This window comes from Dioscorea cayenensis, chromosome 5, assembly GCF_009730915.1.
Source record: "Dioscorea cayenensis subsp. rotundata cultivar TDr96_F1 chromosome 5, TDr96_F1_v2_PseudoChromosome.rev07_lg8_w22 25.fasta, whole genome shotgun sequence".
Classification (NCBI taxonomy): Eukaryota; Viridiplantae; Streptophyta; class Magnoliopsida; order Dioscoreales; family Dioscoreaceae; genus Dioscorea; species Dioscorea cayenensis.
In genome coordinates, this window is record NC_052475.1 from 6,893,774 (window position 1) to 6,918,673 (window position 24,900).

At 34.0% G+C, this 24,900-nt stretch overlaps 4 protein-coding genes across 5 annotated transcripts; all 4 read left to right on the forward strand.

Moving 5' to 3' along the window:
- On the forward strand, window positions 1-833 carry LOC120262368 (protein SODIUM POTASSIUM ROOT DEFECTIVE 2-like). The gene is made up of 3 exons (XM_039270465.1): window positions 1-370; window positions 447-522; window positions 656-833. Exons 1-3 carry the CDS (start codon window positions 170-172, stop codon window positions 778-780), a joined length of 402 nt encoding a protein of 133 aa, XP_039126399.1. The 5' UTR covers window positions 1-169; the 3' UTR covers window positions 781-833.
- Window positions 834-10,998: 10,165 nt separating this feature from the next.
- Window positions 10,999-13,117, forward strand: LOC120262005 (strigolactone esterase D14-like). The gene is made up of 2 exons (XM_039270041.1): window positions 10,999-11,405; window positions 12,487-13,117. Exons 1-2 carry the CDS (start codon window positions 11,050-11,052, stop codon window positions 12,938-12,940), a joined length of 810 nt encoding a protein of 269 aa, XP_039125975.1. The 5' UTR covers window positions 10,999-11,049; the 3' UTR covers window positions 12,941-13,117.
- Window positions 13,118-13,872: 755 nt separating this feature from the next.
- LOC120261833 (probable ADP-ribosylation factor GTPase-activating protein AGD14) lies at window positions 13,873-16,302 on the forward strand. Its single transcript, XM_039269829.1, has 8 exons — window positions 13,873-14,187; window positions 14,538-14,599; window positions 14,745-14,832; window positions 14,919-14,980; window positions 15,067-15,160; window positions 15,238-15,595; window positions 15,692-16,095; window positions 16,181-16,302. Exons 1-6 carry the CDS (start codon window positions 14,089-14,091, stop codon window positions 15,505-15,507), a joined length of 675 nt encoding a protein of 224 aa, XP_039125763.1. The 5' UTR covers window positions 13,873-14,088; the 3' UTR covers window positions 15,508-15,595; window positions 15,692-16,095; window positions 16,181-16,302.
- A 95-nt stretch (window positions 16,303-16,397) lies between these two features.
- On the forward strand, window positions 16,398-17,581 carry LOC120262214 (probable ADP-ribosylation factor GTPase-activating protein AGD14). Of its 2 annotated transcripts, none has more exons than XM_039270291.1 (5): window positions 16,398-16,496; window positions 16,595-16,678; window positions 16,794-16,935; window positions 17,036-17,105; window positions 17,271-17,581. In XM_039270291.1, exons 1-5 carry the CDS (start codon window positions 16,464-16,466, stop codon window positions 17,380-17,382), a joined length of 441 nt encoding a protein of 146 aa, XP_039126225.1. In that variant the 5' UTR covers window positions 16,398-16,463; the 3' UTR covers window positions 17,383-17,581. The 2 variants fall into 2 exon arrangements, with proteins under 2 accessions (XP_039126225.1, XP_039126226.1); XM_039270292.1 differs by having other exon boundaries at window positions 16,794-16,912.
- Window positions 17,582-24,900: the final 7,319 nt, after the last annotated feature.

Here is a 24,900-nt window from a genome sequence, read left to right on the forward strand (position 1 = left end):
GCACTAGCCCACATGGGTGAGTGCTTACTTGCTCCTTTCTATTAACATACAAATGTTAGCCTCATTCTCTCTGCTTCTTCTTCACTTGGTTATCATCTTTCTCTTTCTCTTTATATCATTGTAAGTATTCTTAATTTTCAAGTGTATTGCTAGAATAGTTCTAGATAAAATGGGAAGGCTAAGGTTTGAGAGAGTATTGGATTGTTTTTCTTTTCCAAATTGTTGTACATCTTATCTTTGTGCCAATGCAATGGAAGATGAAGAGTGTGAAAGGATGACCCTCATCAAAGTTCCTGAAGATCAGAAGCTAAAACTTGGTGATCATCTCAATAATGCATGCAAGACATTGGCTTTTCATCTTGAGCCAAAGGTAAGAAATTTTAATTTCCATTTTATAAGTTATTATCAAAGACATTGATGTTCTCTTTGTTCTTAATTTTTTTTAGACTGTAGTTCTAAGGGTGTCAATGCATTGCAATGGATGTGCAAGGAAGGTTGAAAAACATATCTCAAAGATGGAAGGTACTTGATATTGTTATAAATCAATAACCAAATAGACTATGAAAAATTGGGTCTTTGTCAATATATTTAATTTTCCAAGTCATTATATAGATAAGTGTAAATATTTAATTGTCTAACAAATTATATTGTATAGGAGTGACATCATTTGAGGTAGATCTACAAAGCAAGAAGGTGGTTGTGGTGGGTGATATCAACCCATTTGAGGTTCTTGACAGTGTTTCCAAGATTAAGTTTGCAGAGCTATGTCTATTCACCTAAAATTATCATACACAATGAAACTCTTCAAAACTTTCAATGATACAAGCAATGCTTGGGGAATTCACATTTTCTAATCATTAAATTGTTGAGCTTATTCTCAATTTTGGCTCCTCTTTTGCATGTCATGTATTTCTAAAGCAGAGAATGTGTGCATTTCTTGTGGAGTTGATAGGTGTTTTATGATTTGATTATTGCTTTTTAAAACTGTCATTGCCAGTTCCAAGCCCGGATGAGGGGACAAAAAAGGATTGCCCTGTTAAGCTGTTAACAGCCGATGGAAAAATTTTTATTAGAACACAATAAAAATGAAAATGAATCTTAATTATTGCTATTGATTATCGTTTTTAAAATAATTAAAACTAGTTATCCTTATGTTTTTTTAAGGCCTCCTGATAAAGGAAAAGATAAGTAACTAATAGTGCTCATGACTAAGTACTGTTTTCATCCAAATCTCTCCCTCTCCCTCTCTTTTTCATGTCTTAATCCATGCACTATTACATCATTAAATCTTAATCAATATTTCATCATGTTGAAAAGTGTTAATTGTCCTAATTACCTACTCCAGCTGCCTATGGGCCAACCTTAACATTTTAGAATTCAAACTTGAGCTTTCGATTATAATTCTCATGTTTAATTTAGTGCTATCATATTTGTATAAGAAAAGTCAATAATGAAGTTATATTAATTTATTGTTAATAATTGATAACAAATTTCTTTCGTAGTTTCTTCCTTTTCTAAAGCATTATATGAACCCGCCACCTCAATAGAATACAAACACCCTATATATATATATATATATATATATATATAGGGGTCATGTTGCAAATAGACCAACACTTAGTTGGGATTATATGAAGTTATTCATCTAACATCATAATTAATATAAAAAATGCTATATATTTTTTAATTATTAAAAAATTATGACAACATCAAGGGATGAAAACCAGCCAAAACATTAAACCCACATAAATTATAAAATAAGTTATCACAATTGCATTAATTGACATCTCCAACAAATTATTTTCTTAAATCACTAATGCAATCTCATATTTAAGTCGATTTTAATTGTTTGGGGGTGGGTGGGGTAAAATAAGAGATAAAGATTTATGGTGGTTTTTTTTTACTTACGTAAATATTTCAACATAAATTTATAATTCTTAAAAGTGCTTAGTTTGTAAAATAGTTTTGTTTTAAAAGAAATAAGCACTAGAAACAACAATTAAGTACTTGGTTTTAAAAACTAATCCAAACAGGTCTTTAGAGTAGTTAAATGACTCATCATGCTCTTGATTATGGCAGAACAATTAAATCAAACCTTATCAACAAAAATCAAAACTAGATTCCAATGCATGATAGTGAAATTCCATCACCCAAACACCAAGGTGCAATCACACAAGAAAAACATAACTAACTCCAAGTCTTCAACATTATCTTCTTTTATAATCAAACCCCGTTACATCATTTACACATTAGACTAATCTAAGATACCTAAATTAGATAATTTTCCACTAATTAAACACTAATAACATACTTCCTTCACCTTGTATGTATATATATGTATTTACCCTGCAACACCACCATGCTCATTATCAACGTTTCTATTTCTCTAATTTCTCTCAATTATAGTCATAATTATCAAACGAAGTAACAAATGATTATAAGCAAAATAAAATAAGACAAAATCACATAATTTATGTAAAAACCCCAAAATTGAGAAAAACCACTTAAAGATGAGGATAAGATGATTTTATTATGTTGAAAAATAACTATAACTGAGATGGCTTAGTTTGCCAAATTCATTTATTACAATAAAATAATAAAATTTGTTGAAGTAGGTCCTAGTTTAGTTACAATTTACCAGACTGATTCAGACTCACTCAGTTGGGTCATGGCTTGACTCTATTGCTCTTTAGGTTCGGTCTGATCATCTAAGTTCTTTGAATTATTTTTTTAAAAAAATTCATAATTCAAAATAATCACATAAGTTGCATCGTGAGTTTTTTTAAGTTTGGATCAAATGAAGATCACAAACTCTAACAATTATAAATGCAAGGATGACACAAGAGATAAGCAAACACTAACATTATCTCAAGGATTTGGGAGAACCCTATATATATATAGATATCGTACTTTTTTTGTGTGAGCACTCAGCTTTTTAAAATCTATTGATGTTTGATAACATTTGTTAGATTATGATCTAATAGTTACTAATTGTAGGGGTGGTGGACAAAGTTACTATCAATTACTATACTTTGGTACTGTTAGATATTGTGCATGAATAGATAGTGGCCGTTAAATGCAAATCTAACTGCTAGTGGGATGTCTTCAGAAGCAGCATTCTCATACATATATATATATATATGGATGGGATGATGATAAGAAAGGAGGGGGCAAGCTTGAAGGTCTCACACTCACTCACTTACACAACCTACACTAGACTCAAGGAAGAAGAAGTATATGAAGCTTTTAATATATTAAGCTTACCTCAAAACATCAATGAGAGACATAATATAAAGACACAAAAGGTTGCCAACATGGCAGCTGACACAACACACAAAACATAAAAGCATAACAATAAAAAGACATCAATCTAATCACCATCCTAGACTCGATTCGATCCATCTAATCAGAAAACTTTCTCCCATATAACGTACACAGTAGTCCAATCTCTGAATATAGTCAACGTTCCTTATCTTCTCTTGATTCTGAGTAATCTCCCTCAACATGCTCCCCTATTTAGAATCCTTCACCTCGAGAGCATCACAAAAGTAATCATGTTTATAATTTGGCATTCTCTTGGTGAAGATGTCTGCAATTTGGTCATTAGTGCTATAATGAATTACTTTAATTGTTCCATCTCTCACAAAATCACGAATGAAATGATAACGTGTATCAATGTGTTTGGTACGGCCATGCAAAATGAGATTCTGGGTGATAGAAATGGATGATGCTTAGGCTTACTTGCTTCTCATTCAAATCCTCAAGGAAACTTCTTAGCCATATTGCTTCACAAGCTAAAGAAGTGATTGAGATGTACTTTGCTTCAGTGCTGGACAGAGCGGTGATGAGTTGCTTTTTTGAGCTTTAGGCAATTGCTGAGGAGTTAAGTGAGAAGACCCACCCGGTAGTGCTTTTCCTATTGTCCAGTGAGCATCCCCAGTCACTATATGTGTAGCCAGAGAGTTTAAACTTGTTATTGTGAATGAAGTGAAGTCCATAATTTACTGTTCTTGACACATAGTGTAGAATCCCTTTTTACAACTGCCAAATAATGAGCTGTTGGTGCTTGCATGAAGTGAGCGATAACCCCTAACTACATACATTAGATCAAGTCTTCTGTGTGTGAGGTACAGGAGACTTCCCACAATTCTTTTTTATTGAGATGCATTTGCACTACCTAGATTGTCCTTCGAGTGGAGCTTTTCATTTGAGTTCAAGGGAGTAGCAATTGGCTTGCATTACAACATCCCTATCTTCCTTACTAAATCTTCATCATACTTTTATTGAGACACAAATAGTGATCCACTTCTCTGCTTCATTTCTAGTCCTAGGGAGTATCTTAACATACCCAAATTACTCATTTTGAAAGTGCTCATCATATTTTCCTTGAATTTAGTTAGCATTTTAGACAAGGAGCTCATGTAGATGATGCCATCTACGTATAAGCACAACATAAGAATGTCTGAGCTCCCTTTGTGCTTTTTGTAAATAGTAGGTTTATTGAGACAATGCTCATAACCCAATTGATGGAAATGCTGGTTAATACAGCTTTACCAAGCTCTAGGAGCTTGGTGAAGTCCATATAAGGCCTTCTGCAGTTTATACGCTTGTTCTTTCTTGCCTTTGATGATGAATCCTTTGTAAACTTCCTCTCTTGATTCTCCATTAAGGAATGCTATCTTGATGATGAGTTAATGAATGCACCACTTTCTCTGAGCTCCAATGGCAAAAAATGTTCAAATTGTTTCCATCCGGGCAACCGGGAGAGAAAACTTCTTCAAAGTCAATGCCTTCTAGTTGAGTGTAACCCTTAGTTACACCCGCGCCTTTTTCTTAGTAAGGTGTCATCGTGATTGAATTTGGATTTGAAGATCCACTTTAATCCGATTGTTTGCTTCCCTTCCGGCAGATTGGTTAGTTTCCAAGTTTCATTTTTGTGAATTGCCTTCATTTCTTTATTGGTGGCTGCTACCCAATCAGCGCTCTTAACTATTTCTTCGAAAGAGATTGGATGTGCAGCTGTTAGGGCAAGAGAACATGTGTTATATATATATATATATCAGTTAGATCTATGTACTTTCACCGAAGTTTCGTTATCTCCTGTCATGCTCATCGAGTTACCAATAGATGAGTCATTTAAATCCTGAACTATCTCCAACTGTTCATCACGTGAATCTGATGGTAAAGAGTTCTCCATTTGATAGTTATCAAGATCTCCTTCCACGTCATTAGGTGGCGCGAAGTTTGTTGCAGTCGAGTCAACAGCTTTTACCAAATCCCATCCTTTGTTTTCAAAGAAATGAGCATCTCTGTTGATGTGGACTCTCTTCGTATTAGGATCTAGAACCTTATAGGCTTTTTGCAATTTTCACAATAGCCAATGAAAATGCTCTGCTATGACTTGGCATCAAACTTTTTCCTCAGTTGTGGGTCAACCAACGTGTGTGCCAAACATTCAAAAAATCTGGGATGGTCCACATTAGGCTTTGATCTGGTCAAGGCTTCATAAGGCGTTAGGTGCTAAAACACCCTCATCAGCGACCGTTTTAGAATGTAGATGACGGTGGCAACCACCTTTGCCTAATATTCTGTCGGCATCTTCATCTCCTTCAGCATAGTTCTCACCATCTCAATCATCGTCTGGTTCTTCTATTCGGTAACACCATTCTATTGAGGCGATTGGGGACCGTGACTTGATGTTGGACTCTATAGAGCTCACAGAAAGAGATGAACTCCCCTCCTCGGTCAGTGTAGAAAGCTTTTACCAGTGCTGAAAGTTGCTTCTTAACTAGCAACTTGAAGGACTTGAATTGCTGCAGTGCATCTGATTTTCTTTAGAGAAAATAGACCCAATTATGCTGAGAATAGTCATCAATCAATAAGAAAAAAATACACAAGTTATCTCTAAGAGAAGGAGTCTACATTGGACCTATTAGGTCTTCATGGATGAGCTCTAATATTGGAGCAATGGTGCCCCTTGCCCGTCCTTTGGGGAACTCAAGCCGTGCTTGTTTACCCATAGAACACAAGTCACATGGGTTTGTTAGAGTGATAGAAGGTAAACCATTCGGCAGATGCTTTTTAGATAAATACCTTAAGCTTCTAAGGTTTAGATATCCATATCTCTTGTACCAAAGATCTGACAAGTTTGCCTCTCCTTGCACTACATTCACTGACCCCACATCATTTGCATCTAGTGGGAAGAGTATGAGATGTTATGTGTACTCATGCAACCTTGGCACTAGAAAGAGCATCTCTGATTGGACATTCTCCTCCAGAGATTTTGATATTGTAACCAGAAGCCGTCAACTGACCCATACTTAGAAAATTATGAGCTAAGTTAGGCAAGAACTGCATGTTGGTTTTTCCACAGCTTGAACGAAGATCAACTATGCCAACTCCAGCAACTTGAAGTATATTTCCATCTCCCAATTTGATTTCTTGTTAGGTGTTTCTTTTTTTATGTTGGAAAAGCTTCTTATCTCCTGACATGTGGTTGGAGCTAGGGGTGTAATCGATCGAGTTCGAGCTGAGCAGTAGCGAGCTCGAGCTCGAGCTCTACTAAAAATTCGGTACTCGATAGTCGGCTTGAGCTCGATTGAGTATTTATTTTATAGCTCGAGCTCAACTCGGTACCAAATCGAGCTACTCAAGTTCGCTCGATTAAGCTCGAAAAAGCTGAAAATAACCATAAATATTATGCTCGAGCTCGAAAGTTTTTCCCTTGGTTTTTATCAAATAAATCTAATATAATATATATACATACATGCTCAATTAGGCTCGCGAGCACTCGAGCCAAGTACCACAATACTCGGACTCGGCTCGCTCGACTACTCGAGCTACTTGAGCTCGAGCTCGGCTCGACTGTGACCGAGCCGAGTTTGAGTTTTCATCGAATTGAGCCCGAGTAGCTTGCGAGTAGAGGTGTATCATTTACACCCCTAGTTGGAGCAACTACTGTCGATCAACCAAGTTTCCCCAACTTCATTCATAGTCTCACCGCTTACTATGAACACTAATCCTTCATTAGCTTCCTTTGCCTCTTCAGTTATTTTTGCTTCTTTGTTTTTGACCAGCACTGGGCCTTCATGTGTCCAAACTTCTTGTATATGAAGCACTGAACACCCTTGTGTTGTTTGCTGGGTTCGGTGGGGAAACTAAACTCAAAGCTCCTTCCTCGTAAGCGACATCTTCCTCTGTAGAAGCCTTAACCATGGCCTCTTCCTCCGCGGTTGCTATGTTCTCCAAATGGTGAGCTTTTGACATGTAGAGCTTTTTCCTCCTCATGTTCACCTGCTAGGTTAAGTATGGACTCGTGACTCTTTAGAGAGCCACTCAGTTTGTCTATAGTCAGAGTGTTAAGGTTCTTCACCTCTATAATGGATGAAACTACATGAGTGAACCTAGGTGTGAGACTCCTCAAGATCTTTGCCACTACGGCCTTCTCTGGGAGCTTTTCTTTCATCATTTTAATGTGATACACCACATCCAGAACCCTGCTCACAAAGTCCTGGATCTTCTCCGCATGCTTTATCTTGGTAGCATCCGACTCACGGTGAAGAGAGTGCAGCTTCACTGTGATGGTGTTCTGGTTCCCTTGATACTTTGTCTTTAATATCTCCCAAGCTTCTTTTTACTGTTAAACTTCTGAGATTTTGATGAGAACTCTCTCATTTAATGCTTGCTGGATTAGGTACAATGCTTTTGCATCCTTCTTCACACTCTCATTGGGCCTATTGTCATCTGCTCCCTCCCCAAAGCCTTTCTCCATGAGACTCTATAAGTTATAGTTCTCCCTTTTGAAGAGAGGTACATTGGCTTGCGAGGTATTTGAAGACAAACAGTAACTCTGCCATTGTTTTGTTGTTCTCTGATACCATTGATAAGATAGGAGGGGGAAAGCTTGATCACACTCACTCACTTAGACAACCTACACTAGACTCAAGGAAGAAGAAGTATATGAAGCTTTTAATATATTAAGCTTACCTCAAAACATCACTAAGAGACATAATATAGAAGACACAAAAGGTTGACAACTTGGTAGCTGACATAGCACGCAAAATATAAAAGTATAACAATAAAAAACATCAAATCCAATCACCATCCTGTACTCGATTTGATCTATCTAATCATAAAGCTTTCTCCCATGCAACGCACACAGTAGCCCAATCTCTGAATATAGGATCAATGTTCCTTAGCTTCTCTTGATTTTGAGTAATCTTCCTCAACAGATGATACATTACTAGTGTTAGAAGACAAGAAGAGTGTAGTCTTCGATTGGAACTTCTCACGGAGACATAGACCTGTGGCTTTTAACGCTTTGAAGTACTCTTCTTTTAGTGCATTCATTACTAACTGGTTGCTTTTGTTGATGAAATAATACTCAAGGGCCCTGTCTTAATTTGACATTCCATGGCTAGCATGGCATGATAAGTTGTATTGCTCTTGTTGTCGGTATAAAATACATCTGCATCAATAAGTTCAAAAGACCTTTGCAAAGGATAAGGCCTGAAGTTACTCTTGTCAAGGCCTGGGCCGTATTCTTGAGTAACATGAGATATGTTTTGGAGAATGTTGACGTGCAATGCCAGAGTTCGTTGCAAGGTACTTGGCTACCAAAATCAAGGGTCCATGCTACAGTGGACATCATTGAGATTGATGGGCATCTCCCTCAGCTCATGCTCATGAGAAGGCAATTAAAGCGATGCATAAAGTTCTTACGCTGAACACCTTGTGCTTATCTCAATGTTTCACTGAGGTTTCAGCGTCGAACACTTTGTGTGCACTTGATGTGTAGTAATTAATAGGGTATGCCTACATATAATAAATATTATAGCCATAGAAACTTTCTATTTTTCATGAGTGTTTTCTATTGAATATAAAACTTACCATATGATAACCAACATTAGTATATTTCAAAGCAAATCACGGCTTCCCATGAAGGACGTTGAGAGTTCGAATTTCTTCTTCATCATGATAGACAGTATAAATAGTAGTTATCTATATTATTAAAAAAAATGATAATATGTAATTGGAGGTTGCTCCAAGTAATAGTAGTTTATCTATTTTATTTAAAAAAATGATAATAAGTAATTGGAGGTTGTTCCAAGTGATATAGATAGCCCTTCATATCCTCTTAATCCCTTGTTTAGGAAATCGATGGATCAAAGAATTAAAATTTAAAAAAACTATATATATATATATATATAACAAATTTATTTATTTATTTTTAATAATAGGCGACAAGCGTCTTTTCTTATGAATATAAACAGTATTAAACAGTATTGGAGCCGGATGTAGAGTATATATACAGTACAAGAATAATATAATAATCCCAGATAACCAGTGTATGAATAGTACTACAGGGAGGGATTTGAATCTATGACCTCCATCTTTACACTTTGGTGCCATACCATTGGATTATCCAATGGTTGACACTAAATGCCTGTTTGGATTGCGGAATAGGAATGAGAATAAGGGGAATAGGAAAAGGAGAGGAATGTGAATGAGAATAATGTGTTTGGATTGAGGGAATAAAGATTGGGAATAGAAAAAGTAAAAAGGTAGGATGTAGTAAAATTACATCAATACCCTTCTGGGTAAATGGTATGAAATTATATAAAATAATGGATTATGTTTAATGATAAATATTTAACATTAATAAATATTTAACATTATTTATTATTAATTATTTATAATATAAATATATATTTCAATATATTATAATTATATAATTAATCTTAATAATTTATTTAACTATCTTAAATTTATTAAATTAGTTAATATCATTAAATACGTTTAATTAAGTAAATTTCATTTATCGATTTTAATTTTAATTTCCTAAAATAATTTAATTAAATTATTTAATAAGTAAAGTTAAATATATAAATAATTTTTATAACTAAATAGCATACTTTACATTTACTATTTTTTTGGGTGGAATAGTATTTTTTTATCCGATGGAGCAATACATACTTTTTCTTGGTTCTCAAACAGTAGAACTTAGGGAATGAGATTTCAAAGTTTCCAATCCCTAAATCCATGATCCAAACGCCCCATATATATATATATATATATGTGTGTGTGTGTGTGTGTGTTATAAATATGTAGATACAGGCTTCCTTCCCTCATTGTAATAATAGATAATATATATGGGGAAAAATCTGTACAAAGATATCACCCATAATATTTAAAATTAACAAATGAACAAATAAAAAAGTCCATGAAGAAGATGGTGGGGGTGGGTGGGTGAGCGAAAAGGCCGGCTTTGGAAGTATTAGCAAGGATTATTATAGAAAGGAATTGGTGGTCGTGATTTGGACGCAACCCTAACCCTAATTTTCTCATTAATTAATTAATCATCAAATCATAATTAATAGTGTTAACATCTTCAAATTATTATATTTACGAAATGAAAATGAAAATAGAAAACTTAAGAATTAGGTATTTAAGTTTAAGGTGGTTTCAGAGCCAACATGCTGTTTATGTTTTTTTTAATTAAAAAAAATATTTATTCATAATGAATTTTTAAGATAAATTATGAGTTATTTTAACCTTCAAAATACAGGTTATGGTGTTAAATCCAGAAAATTTGTTCATTGTAATTTCTTGGTCTAGTAAGTTAAAATTTCTAACAATTTTAAAATAAACAAGAATAAACATAATAAACCAAACTAAAAAAAATTATAAGTTTGAATGTATGAAAGTCATCTAAGTACTCAAAGATAATAAAATGAGATTGTAATGAAAAAGTTAAGAAAAACAAAAAAACACTTTACTAGAAGAAAGTTGACAATTATTCCTTTACTAGCATGGTAGGGATTTTTATTTTAATAAATAATAATAATGATTATAATATCACATGGAGAGATCAACCAGAAACAAACATAAGGAATGGTGGAATTATCATGACCACATTCACTAATATATATAATTATATTACTTAACAAGAAATTAACCTTAATCCATATCTCTCAATATATATACATGCAAATAGAGACTGAAACACCACCATTATTTCTCCATAGATCTCTTGTGAGTTTGTGAGAAATGAACATAAAGCTCACAGGGAAAGGGGAGCAAACAGTGATCCTTGCTCATGGGTATGGGGCAAGCCAGTGTGTATGGGATGAGTTATGTCCCTTGTTAGAAGACAAGTATAGAGTGGTTGTGTTTGATTGGATCTTTTCTGCAGATATATCACAACAAAATGATCATGATTTGGATGCTTTAAACTACTCTAGTTTTAATGCTTTATCAGATGATCTGATATCTCTTGTAGAAGAGAATCATCTCCATGGCTCTGTGTATGTAGGTCATTCCATGGCTGGCATGCTTGGTTGCATAGCTTCTGTCAAGTCTCCTCATCTTTTCAGCCATCTTATTCTTCTTGGAGCAACTCCAAGGCAAGCTCTCTTCTTCTTCTTCTTCTTCTTCTGATCTTCTTGTTAATATATATACTTTATTTCCTCCTTCTCCTTGCTAATTATTTTTCCTATTTTCGTCTTCTAATTCTTCTATGAATTCTCTGTTCATATGTATATATTTCTATTCTTATTTAGAAAAATTAATATATAATAAATTAATATAAATTATTGAGATTGATTAATACTATGCTATGCTATGCTTAAGTATATATATGCATTCTTTTTTTAAAAAAATGTTTATGCTTTATGGGATTGTTCACTTTAATCTTTGTATTTTCATAATCTTGGCCTATATTTAAAGAAAAAAAAAAGACAATTAGGAGAGCATTGGATCGATGTTATTTTATTATGAGATAGATGGAAAAAGTAACTTTGGAAAAACATGGAGTTAGATGTACCTTATATATATATATAACTTCATTCTCTTGCATACACAAACATACAGACACACACAAGGTCACTCGTTTAGTTATCATTAACTTCCTACACTTGTTTATAAGCAAGAACATCACACCTCTTCATGGACCATCCTTATCTTGTTCTTCTTTCTCTAAGATCATATGCACCTCCATCTCCTGTGCTCTTTTTTCAATTCAATATTTTCACCATAAATGTGGTTTCTTTTTTTAAATAGCCTGAGCTGATTATAAGTCGAAATCTATCTTCATAGAAGCTATATATATATATATATATCAATCATTCTTATATTTTATCATTTCTATTTATATTATCACATGCATGTGGACAAGGCCATCAGAATGCATGGCATCTTTATATACACTTCTTTATTCCCATTTGCTTGACAACCAACAATCACCTTTTTCCTTGCCACTCTTTGACAAAATTAGAGTCTTCTGCCAATCAGGATAAGCATGTTCTCATGCCCTTTATATTTCAATAAACAAACTAATGCTTTGAATTAACGTTCTATATATGACATCCATTAATTCTCACAAATTTGGATATATATATATATATGTCATTAATTCCTTGCCTTCAACGTGCTACTTAGATTAATCTTTATTTATTTATTTATTTTTAATTTTCTCTTATATTCCAGCTATTTGAATGACAAAAATTATAAAGGTGGATTCGATAAGGAAATGGTTGACAAAATGCTATGTGACATAGAATTTAATTTCAAGACATGGGCCCCAAATTTCGCATCAATGGTCGTAGGTCCTGAAAACCCGGACGCTGTGGAAAAATACACAAAGACATTGCAAAGAATGAAGCCAGAGGTTGCCCTTTCGGTTGCTAGAACACTTTTCCAAAGTGATAACAGGCATGTACTAGAGAACGTTCAGATCCAATGCACCATAATTCATTGCAAGAACGACAATGTCGCACCGGAGTTCGTGGCCAAGTACATGGAGGCGAAGATGAAGGGCCGAGCCTCGATCGTTACCATCGATGCCGATGTCGGGCACTTCCCTCAGCTCACTGCTCCTCAAAAACTATATCAAGTTCTTCACAAAGTCCTTACCTCCAACACCTCCTTGTTTCAATCATGAAATGATGTGGTGCTTAAAGTTTGAGCTTTGGTATTGCATGTGTGGAATAAATGAATTACTAAGTATAATCTCAAGAACAATTTAGTACATCATACATGCCAGTGTCCTCCTTTCAAACATTTTAACTGTGATCATTAGCGTTGTGTGCAATAAATGAATTATTAATTATTATCTCAAGATCAATTTGGTACCTCATTGAGTCCCCATATGCATGTATGGACATTTTAACTGTTAATCTTTCGTACTGTGTGCAATAAATGAATTATTAATTATTATATCAATAACAATTTAGTACTGCTTCATTGATTCCTCATTCCCATGCATGTCAAACATTTCAAGTGTTACAACCATTACATGGTCTACAAATTGTTCAAGCGGTTGGTGAGCGTGTGGGGTTGAATCCTCCGTGCTATGGTACTGTAGAGTATTGTGTAATACTGTATAAATATAATAAAGATATTATAACAGTATTATTTATAAAATGAGTCATATTCTCTATCTTGACAAAAGGATTTACTATTATTAGGCTATAGTTCCTCATATATTATTTTGGGCTCAATAATATGATGTTATTATCTAGTGTGTTAACCCGCTTTATAAAAGTAAATCTTAGGATCGTTAAACCATTGGCACTGGTATTTGCATATTATTTTGACAACTCCATAGTAGGGTGACACTTGTCATCTTTATCAAAATAAAATAAAATAATAATAATAATAAATTAATAATAATTTTCTTCTTACTTACAAGCCTGAGATTTAAACCATGAATCTTTGAATTTTGACAGAAATAAAATAAGGTTATCGTACATCTGGTTTTTTAATAAAATCAGATATCATTTGCCATCTTACTCAATCCTGGCCGTCAGTTTTGTGCATGTGTTTTCTTTCCTTTTCTTTTCTTTTTCTATTTCTTTGGATTTTTTGTTTTTTCATTTCCCGGAATTCCGTCGTGTTTTTTGGCGTGTCATTCTCCCCATTCCAACATTCTTTCATGCATTTTATGTGGTTTTTCATCAACAAAATCCATCAACGGATTCCAGTTTTGATAAATTAGGAACTCAATCTTTTGATTGTTTTTGTAGGGTTGTGCTTGATGAGGATTTAACATTGAATTTTGATTGTGAATTGAGTAAATTGAGGAATGAAATGGCTAATCGAATGAAGGACGATGACAAGAATGAGAAGATCATAAGAGGGCTTTTGAAGCTTCCTGCAAATAGGAGATGCATCAATTGCAACAATCTTGTAAGATTTTTCTTTCATTTTATCCTTTATTACATTTAAATATTTTTTGTTATTAAAATTTTTTTATTTAATTTGAAGACAAAATAGTTATGTAATTGGATGCCAATCGCATTTATAATTTGGTGATTTTTTTTTATTTATGAAAATATTTGAAAAGTTTAGGCTTTTGCAGTGATTGTTTGCAGAAAAATGGAAACTTTTTTTTGTCAATATAACCATGAATTAGATACTCTAAGAAGATAGAATCAAATTATTAAACTGTGACAATTTTTTAAATTTTATAATTTGAAGAGTTTGGTAATGCATTTTTCATTCAATTCTAACATTGTTAAGACTTCTTATGTCATCAGGGGCCACAGTATGTCTGCACTAACTTTTGGACCTTCATTTGTACAAATTGCAGTGGAATGCAGTATGTTTTAATTCTACATTGTCTTTGTTGGGTCATTGCATTTGTTTTTGATTGTGTATGCTCTTCTTTGTTGATGTTAATCAATTTTTCTAATGTTAAAATTGCGCTAATATATGTATATTTATATACATGATCATAATTCCAGTCGAGAGTTCACTCATCGTGTGAAATCCATCTCAATGGCTAAATTCACCTCACAAGAAGTTATTTCACTTCAAGCATGCGGCAATTCGGTGCGCTTTTCATGTTCATATGATTATTATTGGGTTTTACTGATTGTTTCTTCTAAAATATTGAAATTTCCTTACTCAATTTTCAGCGTGCAAAGGATATTTATTTCAAGGAATGGGATCCTCAATGGCATTCATATCCCGATAGCAGGTTATCGTCTCTCTGTTTTTCTAATATGTGACTATGTTAATGTCCTTTGGAAGGAAAAATAATCTAATGTCGTCTTTTGTGTTTAGCGATATTGATAGTCTAAGGGAGTTCATTAGACATGTTTATGTGGATCGAAAGTATACCGGTGAAAAAGGCACAAACAGGTCTTCAAGGATGAAGGTGTGCTATCTGATTGCTTAGAAATGTTGATTAAATGTTTTCTTTTGCTCGTTCAGTAAAGATGAATTAACTTTCAGGGTCATAGTCAAGATTTCAGTGAAAACAAAATGTCCAAGCTTTGTCGTAGTTCTTCAAGAAGTCCACCTTATGTTGTTAAGCACAGAGATGGCTATAAGTTAAGATGTAATTCTGATAAAAGAAGCCCTGGCTACTTTGAAATTGTTGATGAGAGACATCGAGATAGGAGAAATGGAAATGTGAACCAAAAATCAAAACTTGATAGACAAGAAATTTCTGATGTAGTAAGCAAAGGCAGATGGAAAGTCACCGGACAGACAAAAGGATAATCATTCATCAAGTTTGCCAATGGTACACCCTGTTACTGATATTTTGGGTGATGACGTACCTTCAATTCAAGTTCCTGAAGTACCTCAGGTAGACATTGGTTTATGATTGTTGCTTTCATTCATTTAGCCTTTATGTTGCAAGCAATTTTTTCATCGTTTGAAGTACCGTAAAAATTTTCTTCAGAGGACTGCAAAATCAACCAGCATGGGATCTAATGATGGAAATTCAGGAAGTTTGATTGATTTCAATGTGGATTCTGGAACACCTGCTGCTGCAGTATCTGCACAGGAAATAGTTTCTCAACAAACTAACTCCCCCTGTTGAAAGTGTGGATTGGACATGTTTTGATCTTGCATCCCAACAAAAGCCTCCCCAAGCTACTACCACTACTACAAATGCAAACCTACTTGAGTCTGTGTTCAATCAATTGTCCATAGCGGGAACTTCAACTGCATCAAATGTACCAACCTCTCCAGTACTTGCTATCGACGATAGATTGGCAATAATGGTTCAAAATTCAGAAGCTGTGGTTTCAGATGTTGATATTTTTCCTGCGAATACAACATCAAGTGCATCAAACAACCCTGGTTACATTTGATCTTTGTTGAGTTAATGTATGCAACTGTCTAGTGAGGTTGTCTTTACAAGGTGAATGTTGTTTGTGATTTTCAGTTATTGGAACCTTCTTCAGTGGTCCCAAACATGCAATTTGAACATACATCTCAGGTGATAAGTGAAGTGATACCACAAATTCCAGTAGACACAAAACCTATGGGTAGAAAGGAACTTCCTCAGGTATTGATAGCATCATATTCCCTACACAAAATTTATTTCATCAAATTAACATCACCAATTTTTTTTTAATTCTCTTTTTTTGCAGGATTTTTTTATACATCAATTTATCCATCAGCTCCTACATCGATTCCCATGTTGGCAAAGAGCTCCTCATTTACGCATGGGTTATGCCATGCAATATCATGTTGGAGATGTATTATATGCTTTGGTTTTACATCTGGATTCTTCAGACTTTTTCTGTTTTTGTTCCTTTTTTTTAAAGCAATATTTATATGGACTTCTATTCTGCAGACAATGCAAGCAAGTCCACAGTCAGCAAAATCATCAAATCCATTTGATCTTGCCAGTGAACTATCTCTACCTCGTCCTCCATCGGTATGACCATATTTAAATACATTTATCTCAAATATGAAATGTAGTAATGATGCCGACAAATTTCTCTATTCTACCATGATCAATATCATTAACTAAGGATTATCTTTTGGTGTAGTTTTCTTCTCTGGCAACTCTTGCAGGAACATTACCTGATATGACTAGTGATGCAACAATGCCGCGAAGTGCAAGTGTAGGAGCTCTTACTCCACAATGGATAGTCCTACAACAAACATCGTATTTATCAGATTCATCTCCAAGTAGAATTACACTTCAGCCTTCAATTTAGTTTACTGAACTTTCTTCACTTCCTCAAAGCATTTAGTTGATGCTAACTTTTACTGGTTATTTCTCCTACAGGTCCTTATTTGATACAGCATGGACTTGCAAGCATGTCTACGCAAGTATCTAGCAATTCATTTCCCATTGTGTAAGTCTCTCAGCTATTATTAAAAATAGAACCACTAATGTATATAAATGATAAACATATTAAAACAACAAATACATGACAGGAAAGCGAAAAACTCAACATACATATTATAATATATCCTGCAAATCTTGGTTTAACATGCAAGTCTCTTTTGTCTGATTCCAGAAATCAAGGAGCTGGTTTTGGCAATTTGGGGATGAATCAAAATCCAAGTGGTAAAAAATCACAACCAAGCACTCCAAATTCTCTTACATCTGGAGGGAATCCCTTTGAATAAGTACCAAAAATTTACATCCTTAGTGAAAGTTGTGATGTGCCTCTTATGTTTTTGTTGCCTTTAATTTGATTTTCTTATTAAAGAAATGGCCAGAGATTTTGTTGGTTTACTGTAAATTGTGTCCTTAAATGTAAAGTTTTGTGAGATGTGCTGTATTTATGGAGATCAGAGATTAATTGGGACTATGAAAGCTTTCAGTTCTCACGAACCAAAAACAACTTAATGTTTTTTTTTTTCTTTAAATTTTAATTTGGCTTCCTATATCTTACAAAATGCATCACTGCTTTTATGTCTTATTAATTATAATATTTATTTATATGTGCTTACCTATTTCTTTTATTCACTGATTTCACTTTGTGGTTAACATGGACTAAGAGATAGAAAATGTATTGAATAGATTCATTAATATATCATGTAATTTTTTTTTGATAAAGTATGTCATGAAAAATTTATTTAACTCCTTTTTTATAAATGAGATTTAACAGAAATAGTTTCTGTAAATAAACTGGATTAAATCATATTAATTAAATTAGATAGCCACTGAAATATTTAAACCTTAGAAAAAATGCATTGGGATGAATTAAAAATAAATAAATAAATAAACCACAATCATATTTTAAAGAGAAGATGGCTTTAGAAAACATTCAATAACAACAATGAAAAAAAAATAAAAAATCCAATGTAAACCAAAAGAAGTGAACAAGGGCTAAGATACACACACAAAACCCATGAAAGAATCATTAGTATTTATAGTAGACCAATAAGCCGAGTATTAAGTTTCATCTTTTGAGTTCATATTGGCTAATTTGCTAGAAATAGAACCGGTTCTAACAGTGAAATTAAGGTTGCATTTGATGATGACAACTAATTTCTTTATTTTCAATTTTGTACTTCGAATCCAAATCTATAGATAACCAAAGAAGGAACATGTACTCAATCCTATTGAAAATTGAATTAGGATAGAGGAGACTATTATATATATATATATATATATATATATATGTTAATAACTTGGTACCTTTTGGTCCGGTCAACAAGCAGCTGCAAGACTTAATATGACAGATATGTGTGAGAGGAAGCTGGTTATACTTAACCAGCTTTATGGGAAGTGGTTGATTTGTATCAGCATGAGAGGAGAATGGTAGTACTAAAGTAGGTTTTGTGGTACCAGATTTCCTATTGGTATCTATCCATGTGGATGCATCCTCATCCAATTGAAATGTGATGTGCACTTGCTCAACGTGCATGGGAGGATCCACGGTCTCCTCAACCTTCAAGTTTGTGTCCATTGGCCTCGCATGGTTTCTGTGGGAGTTAGTCACTTCCACCTTATCTATCGGTAATGGTCCTAAGTACACTAACCTCGTCATGGAACACCAACTACAAGAAACACTAGCCGTTTATCATAAAAGATAAATGCTTCCATCACAATTGAGTGCCCATAGATGTGCTTCGATGAGATATCCTCTTCGATAGAGGGGTTGTCACCCTTAACGAGGGCCTTTCCCTTCCAACCCCTTGGGACTTCGTGAGAGGGGTGATTGAGGGTCGGCGGACCAACGAAGTTATCAGCACACCAAAATCTTGATATGGTCTTTCTTAGGCAAGGGTTGTTCAGGGTTGGGGATAGATAGCTGTTCATAGAGAGTCCTATGTTCTTATATCAAAATCGAGTGAGAAAGAGGTTGGGCTCCTATTCCTGACTCCCCAAATGATTAGATCTCTTGGCTCCATAGATCCACCGTCAGCCCCAAACGTTTCTTAGACCATGAGTATGGCGTTGTGGGTTTTACGCTCACAAATTCAAATTAAAAATTAAAAAAAACAACTCTTTATTACTTTTGGCACTACCAACAGGAAGGAGCTTGTCAGACCAAAGGGTTCAACATTACATCATTGGTGATCGAAGGTCTCAATAGGCTTCTGTGGGAGATCATAGTCCTATACCAAGGTTGACTCCCCCAAAATCATAGCCTTCCCTTTTTGATGTAAGGGAATCTCGTGTGTAAATCTAGTGGTAAGAAGTGAGCTTGGTTCCCTATGGCGGCGTCACAGTGATGTAGCTTGCAATTCACCCAAACTTTTCGTTGGGAGTTGCATGGGAGAAAAGCTAACTAGAATCGAAAGCGTGGGAATCTTCCCTACTATGTCTATAAAGATATTTGTTGAAGCTAAGCACGCCACTGGGGGGAAGCATGGGCAGATGTCCATCGTGAGAGATAGAGGGTCCTTCGTTACCTTCTCTAATTCCCGAGACAACAGGAGACACCAACGATGACAACATGTCCTCCTCCTCATCATCATCATCAAATGGCTAGACTTATCCCCAAAGCTATTGTTAGGGGAAGGAGAGTTACGGATCGGTATGTAGACCGCTTGCCTGTCAGGAGTGAAGATCAAGTGCATATCACCCTCTATTTTTTTTATTTATCAAAAGTACTTCATTGTTAAGTTTTAACCCAATATCATATGTAGTTGAAAATCCAAATCACAATACGTAGTAATGAATAATGTTAAAACACATCTAAGTGGATAGATTTTAATTTTTCAACTAATTACTTGATGGCCTTCCAAATTAAAGATAACATGTATAAATTGCTTCTCCCTTTGCTCATTAGAGTTACTGATTTACACACCTTTGAAAAACTTTTCCATCAGAAATTGAAAAAAAAAGAGACCTTGGAGAGAAATAAATTTATTCACTTCAAATTTTTTTTTTGGGGTGCCTAATAAGATGGCTTTGTCAAAGTCAGCATCAAGTACATCTAAAACTATTATGGAAATTAGAATTATTTATTTGTGATCCTAATTTAAGATACTTATATATATATGGTCTTTATTTATAAGAGAAAATTACATGTAATATGCTAGTATGTCTAAGTTTTAAGAATATATAATCTATTTATATTTTAAATATTTACAAAAAAAAATACTTAGTGAACCATTAAATTGCTAACATTTGGGCCTCTGCCAAAGGATTCAAATCATCATTGAATTTGAATCTTTTATGATAAATAAACACTCGCAATATTTGCATGCTTTCAAATTAATGGATTGATTCTATTCTATTGATACTTTTATGAATTCAATTAGGATTTTATTGACTTTTTGATTTTGGAAATTCTTACCTTAATTTTATAGTTAATATTTCTCATATTTATAAATATATATAAAGTTTTCAAACATCTCTAATAACTATTAATGGATCTTATAAACCAACTTACTTTGGTTTTTGGCATTAGGTTTATATTGTTAATATTTAATGAATATATTTCGATCTTTGAGTTATTTATGTGGTTGGTATAATTTGGGTTTTGACAAGAGTGATGATAGCGATACTTTTACATAGCATGTATGATCAATATTGTGCTTTTGATTTATTGCTTTTAGGGTGTGTTTGGTTTGCGAAATGGGAAGGAGGGGAATGAGATTAGAAGGAATTGAAATGAGAGGAATAAGAATATTAATAAAAAATTTAGTCACCTTGAAGATTATTAGAAAAGTAGTCAGACCAGTTTTGTTTAAAAAAAATTCAAAGTCTATACAAATAACAAAGACTTAGCCATGCTCTAATACAAAAGCTTCATTTTCCATTATCAACCTAGTATTTGATTAAAAAAACAGAGTCAACAGGTGTATCAGTGATGATAATATTACCAAATAAAACATCTTTCATGGATTAGTAAAGTAAACATTGTCTTAATCCTCAAGTGCCATTCATCAAACATTGTTTTATCAAATGTGCATCATTACTCAAGGTTACTTCAGAAAACTAATTACAAGCATGTAAGGATATAGCTTGCCATACTATCTGCACAATATTGTATAAAGCTTTTCCATGTTCATTTTAATAAATCAAATCCTACGATTTCTAAACTAGTTTATAAACTCATCTTTCTATGTAGTGTCATCATAATGCATGACATCCTTATATAGCATGTAAGGATATACCAAACCATAACAAAACATCATGATATAGCATGTAAGGATGTACCAAACTCATCAAAATTCATGAAATCATGATATAGCTTACAATACATCAAGATTCAACAAAAGGATCAATTCAACAAATTGCTAAAACATCAAGCATCATAAAATAGAGAAGTTTTCAAAGTGTCAAGCACATATACCTTGAAAATGCATTATGAGATGATCTACATAGTAGAGAGATAATACAAAATCCTTGATAAAATTATATGACAAAAATGCAACTTTATATAATCTGACAAGTCTCAGAACATGTTCAGTTACTCTTTTTCTTTTCCTAAACTTTGCATTATGGCTAATGCCTCATTTTCTGAAATCCCATCAATGTTGAAAATTACTTCATTTAGAAATTTCTTCCTTTTCTTCAACTTCTTAGCGTGTTGCTTCTTTGCGAATATTAACTTTAGCATTGTGAGCATTGGTTTTAGCATTGCAAACTGCACATTCAGCCATCATCTTGAATCCTGGATCAACCATTTTCATAAGTTGGTGAAGATTTTCAGGAATTGCTTCCATGTTCTTTTCACTAGCAAGACTTTTCCTTTTGTGACATCCGGATGCTCTTGAGGTACTAATATTTGTTGTTATAGGTGACAAGGTATCAATGGGTTACTATATAGGAATAGAAAAACCTTCACCTATGATGAGCGTACAATATTCATATATTTTATATCACTTTGTACACTCATTTGGCATGAATTAGAGTCATAGTGGAAATTCGATGCTAAACATAGTGTGTTTCATATTCTCGGGCTTAGGGTAGCATTTCAAGATGAGATAGAACCAAAAGAAGCATTTTGGACCTCAAATGATGAAGTTGGAGCTCTCTCGGCATCATTTGAACAAGGACAAGGCAAATTTGGTGGCTTACGGGCAGCTTACGGCCAACCTTACAACCGTAAGTAGATTCCAGAGAACCTTGTGGGTATGCTTATGCCCGTAAGGAGGGATTTAGAGCTAATTCAGAGGGCCTTACAAGCAAGGCTTATGCCCGTAAGGATACCCGTAAGAACCATTTAGAGGAGTTTATGGCTACAGCTTACACCAGTAAGGGTTGTCGGAAGAAGCAGAACAGTGAAGCTTACGGTCCATAACTTACAGCTGTATATTGGACCATAACTCAAATAGTAGACCTTACAGATGTGACTTATGGCTGTAAGTATTCCCATAAGGCTCACGATCATCTTCTCTAGCTCCCTTATGGCTACGTCCTTATGCCCGTAAGTAGTCGGTATAAGTAGAACTTATGAGGATTTTTAGGACATTCTTGGTTTTTCTTTTGGGCGTTTTTGGAAACGAAGTTAGGAAAGATAGGAGCCAGATCTTCAGCATTCAAAAGACGATTTGAAGGGAAATTTGGATCCACATTCATAGGGATTTGAGATCATAATCGTCAAGCTTACCTTGGCGGCGTGCGTGGAAGCTTTCCTAGGGCTTCTCCTGTGATTCTTCATCGGCACGATTGAGAAGGGTGTTTTCATGGCTTTCATGTTTTCACCCTATTATTTGTATCATGAATTTTTGCTCTCCATTAATGGAGGCCTAATTTGTAGATGTTTGGGTATAGTTGAACTTTAGGGTTTATATTTTGACATTGGTTGTTAGATCTTTGATGCTTTAATTATTTTCTTAATTGCAATCATTTTTATTTGAATCTAATTGCGTATTTGAATGCTTGGTTGTTAAAGAGGCAAAATACCCACATAGTATAGACATGCCGTGATTAGAGAGAATTATGAGTAAGCCTAGGTATATAGTACTTTGAAGACTCTGTGTCTCTCAATTCTCCTGAGTGAGTTATTGGCAATCTCCATGCTCTTTGCAATCATGTGTAGTGGATTTTAGGAGAAAAAGCATTTCTGCTCTGTATAGGGATTAGGAGTAGTTTTTCTCTTTGGAGGAGATTATCTATTTAAGAGATTGTTATCAGCTCACAGTAAAGTTTCATAAAGTGTTAATGCGATTGTGTGGATGTTTGTATCAGCTCTACACCTATTCAGTTATTTTTTACCTGAGAAATTGGGATAAAATAGAATTCTAGAAACCTCTCTGTTCAAATAGGATTGTATGCATAAACAACCTTTGTCATGCACTCATAGCCCTAAAGGGATGCTATGCTTAGATATCGCTTTCTTCCTTGACTTCTCTCCTATTATTTTCCGTATTTTCTTGTTTTTATCTACTTTTGTTCACACACAACATTCAATCACTTAGGCTATTTTTTGGATTTTGGGTTATTACTAGTATTCACTTTTTTTTTTCTGTGGACCAACACTCTTCTTCTAGCACACTTTATTAAGCAATCAACACGTACACTTGCGTCCCTATCAACCTACCATTTAAGAGAAGCCCACATCCTCATCTAAGCTAATATTTTAATACAGATATTGATCTGCATCGTCTCCAAGATCACCCCTTGCAATTCCATGCATCCTATCCTTTGTAAAAACTAAGGGGACATTAAAGAAAGGAAAAAATTTTCCATAAAGACTGGCTGCATCCTTGTGATTCTGTATTGTATTTACAAAAGAAAAGTTAATAAAAAAATAGCATATCAAATTCTTCACAAATGTGGCAAATATAATTATATGACCTTAATGCATTTATCATATGCGCTTTTTTCACATGTGATGGTGTTATTTTCATGGTTCCAAACAAAACCACTAATACACAATAAATCAACAATAGTAGTGGCTTTACTTCTGAAGAGTTTCACCCATAACTTGATGTTTGGCACAACCTTAAGCATGGTCTAGGGAAACTTTTCTTTTATCATTCTTTCTAGCTGATGTAGATATCTGTTTCAAAATCTATTCTCAACCCTCCATATAGTATTTGTAGATAACTCAGCTAGGCTTCAATTAGGGCTTTGTCTTTTTCAACTATCAAAAAGTGCTTGATCTGTCCTCTATCTTTGGGTTGTGATTCTTGATCCAATCTAAAGGGGGAAAAATAGTCAAACACGTGTGAATTATTCATTTAAGTGCATAGATATCAATTACAAAAGAAATAATGCATATGACAAGTACTTCAAATTTATATAATTGTCAAATACATATGTCAAATGTCTACATTCAAGTACATGATTATAATAACAAACATAGACTTAAAAAAATAATACATAGAAAGCATTCATAGTTCTATGTTTTAGAATCATGGAGCCATTTGTATGATTGTTTGTCATTTTTTTTAAAAAACTCTACTTAATTTAATTTGTGCTTAATGATATTAACTTTCATTTCTTTTCTAATGGCATGAAGAGATTCATGTCTTTAGCTTACAACTTACAGAGTACATCACAATAAATCTATATATATATATATATATATATATATAATGTTTCTCTTGTTGGGTTTGTCTCAAGCAAGAAATATCATTACAAGCTTTGAACATGATATGTAGTGAGTTATTAAAGCAAATGGAGAGGAGATTTAAGAAAATTAATAGTGACCAGAGACAATTAGAAAGCATCATAACTAAATAATGCATCAACTTTGGAAGAAAGAAATGGCTAAACATTTCTTTTCTGTA

What these genes read in the sequence shown, in the direction of transcription:
- LOC120262368 (XM_039270465.1), top strand. Translation starts at nt 170, where the DNA reads ATGGGAAGGCTAAGGTTTGAGAGAGTATTGGATTGTTTTTCTTTTCCA. An exon ending in CTTTTCATCTTGAGCCAAAG is followed by an intron (nt 371 to 446) that starts GTAAGAAATTTT and finishes AATTTTTTTTAG; the next exon opens with ACTGTAGTTCTAAGGGTGTC. An exon ending in ACATATCTCAAAGATGGAAG is followed by an intron (nt 523 to 655) that starts GTACTTGATATT and finishes TATATTGTATAG; the next exon opens with GAGTGACATCATTTGAGGTA.
- LOC120262005 (XM_039270041.1), top strand. Translation starts at nt 11,050, where the DNA reads ATGAACATAAAGCTCACAGGGAAAGGGGAGCAAACAGTGATCCTTGCT. An exon ending in CTTCTTGGAGCAACTCCAAG is followed by an intron (nt 11,406 to 12,486) that starts GCAAGCTCTCTT and finishes CTTATATTCCAG; the next exon opens with CTATTTGAATGACAAAAATT.
- LOC120261833 (XM_039269829.1), top strand. Translation starts at nt 14,089, where the DNA reads ATGGCTAATCGAATGAAGGACGATGACAAGAATGAGAAGATCATAAGA. An exon ending in GCATCAATTGCAACAATCTT is followed by an intron (nt 14,188 to 14,537) that starts GTAAGATTTTTC and finishes TTATGTCATCAG; the next exon opens with GGGCCACAGTATGTCTGCAC. An exon ending in TTCAAGCATGCGGCAATTCG is followed by an intron (nt 14,833 to 14,918) that starts GTGCGCTTTTCA and finishes CTCAATTTTCAG; the next exon opens with CGTGCAAAGGATATTTATTT.
- LOC120262214 (XM_039270291.1), top strand. Translation starts at nt 16,464, where the DNA reads ATGGGTTATGCCATGCAATATCATGTTGGAGAT. An exon ending in CTCTACCTCGTCCTCCATCG is followed by an intron (nt 16,679 to 16,793) that starts GTATGACCATAT and finishes CTTTTGGTGTAG; the next exon opens with TTTTCTTCTCTGGCAACTCT. An exon ending in TTTATCAGATTCATCTCCAA is followed by an intron (nt 16,936 to 17,035) that starts GTAGAATTACAC and finishes TTTCTCCTACAG; the next exon opens with GTCCTTATTTGATACAGCAT.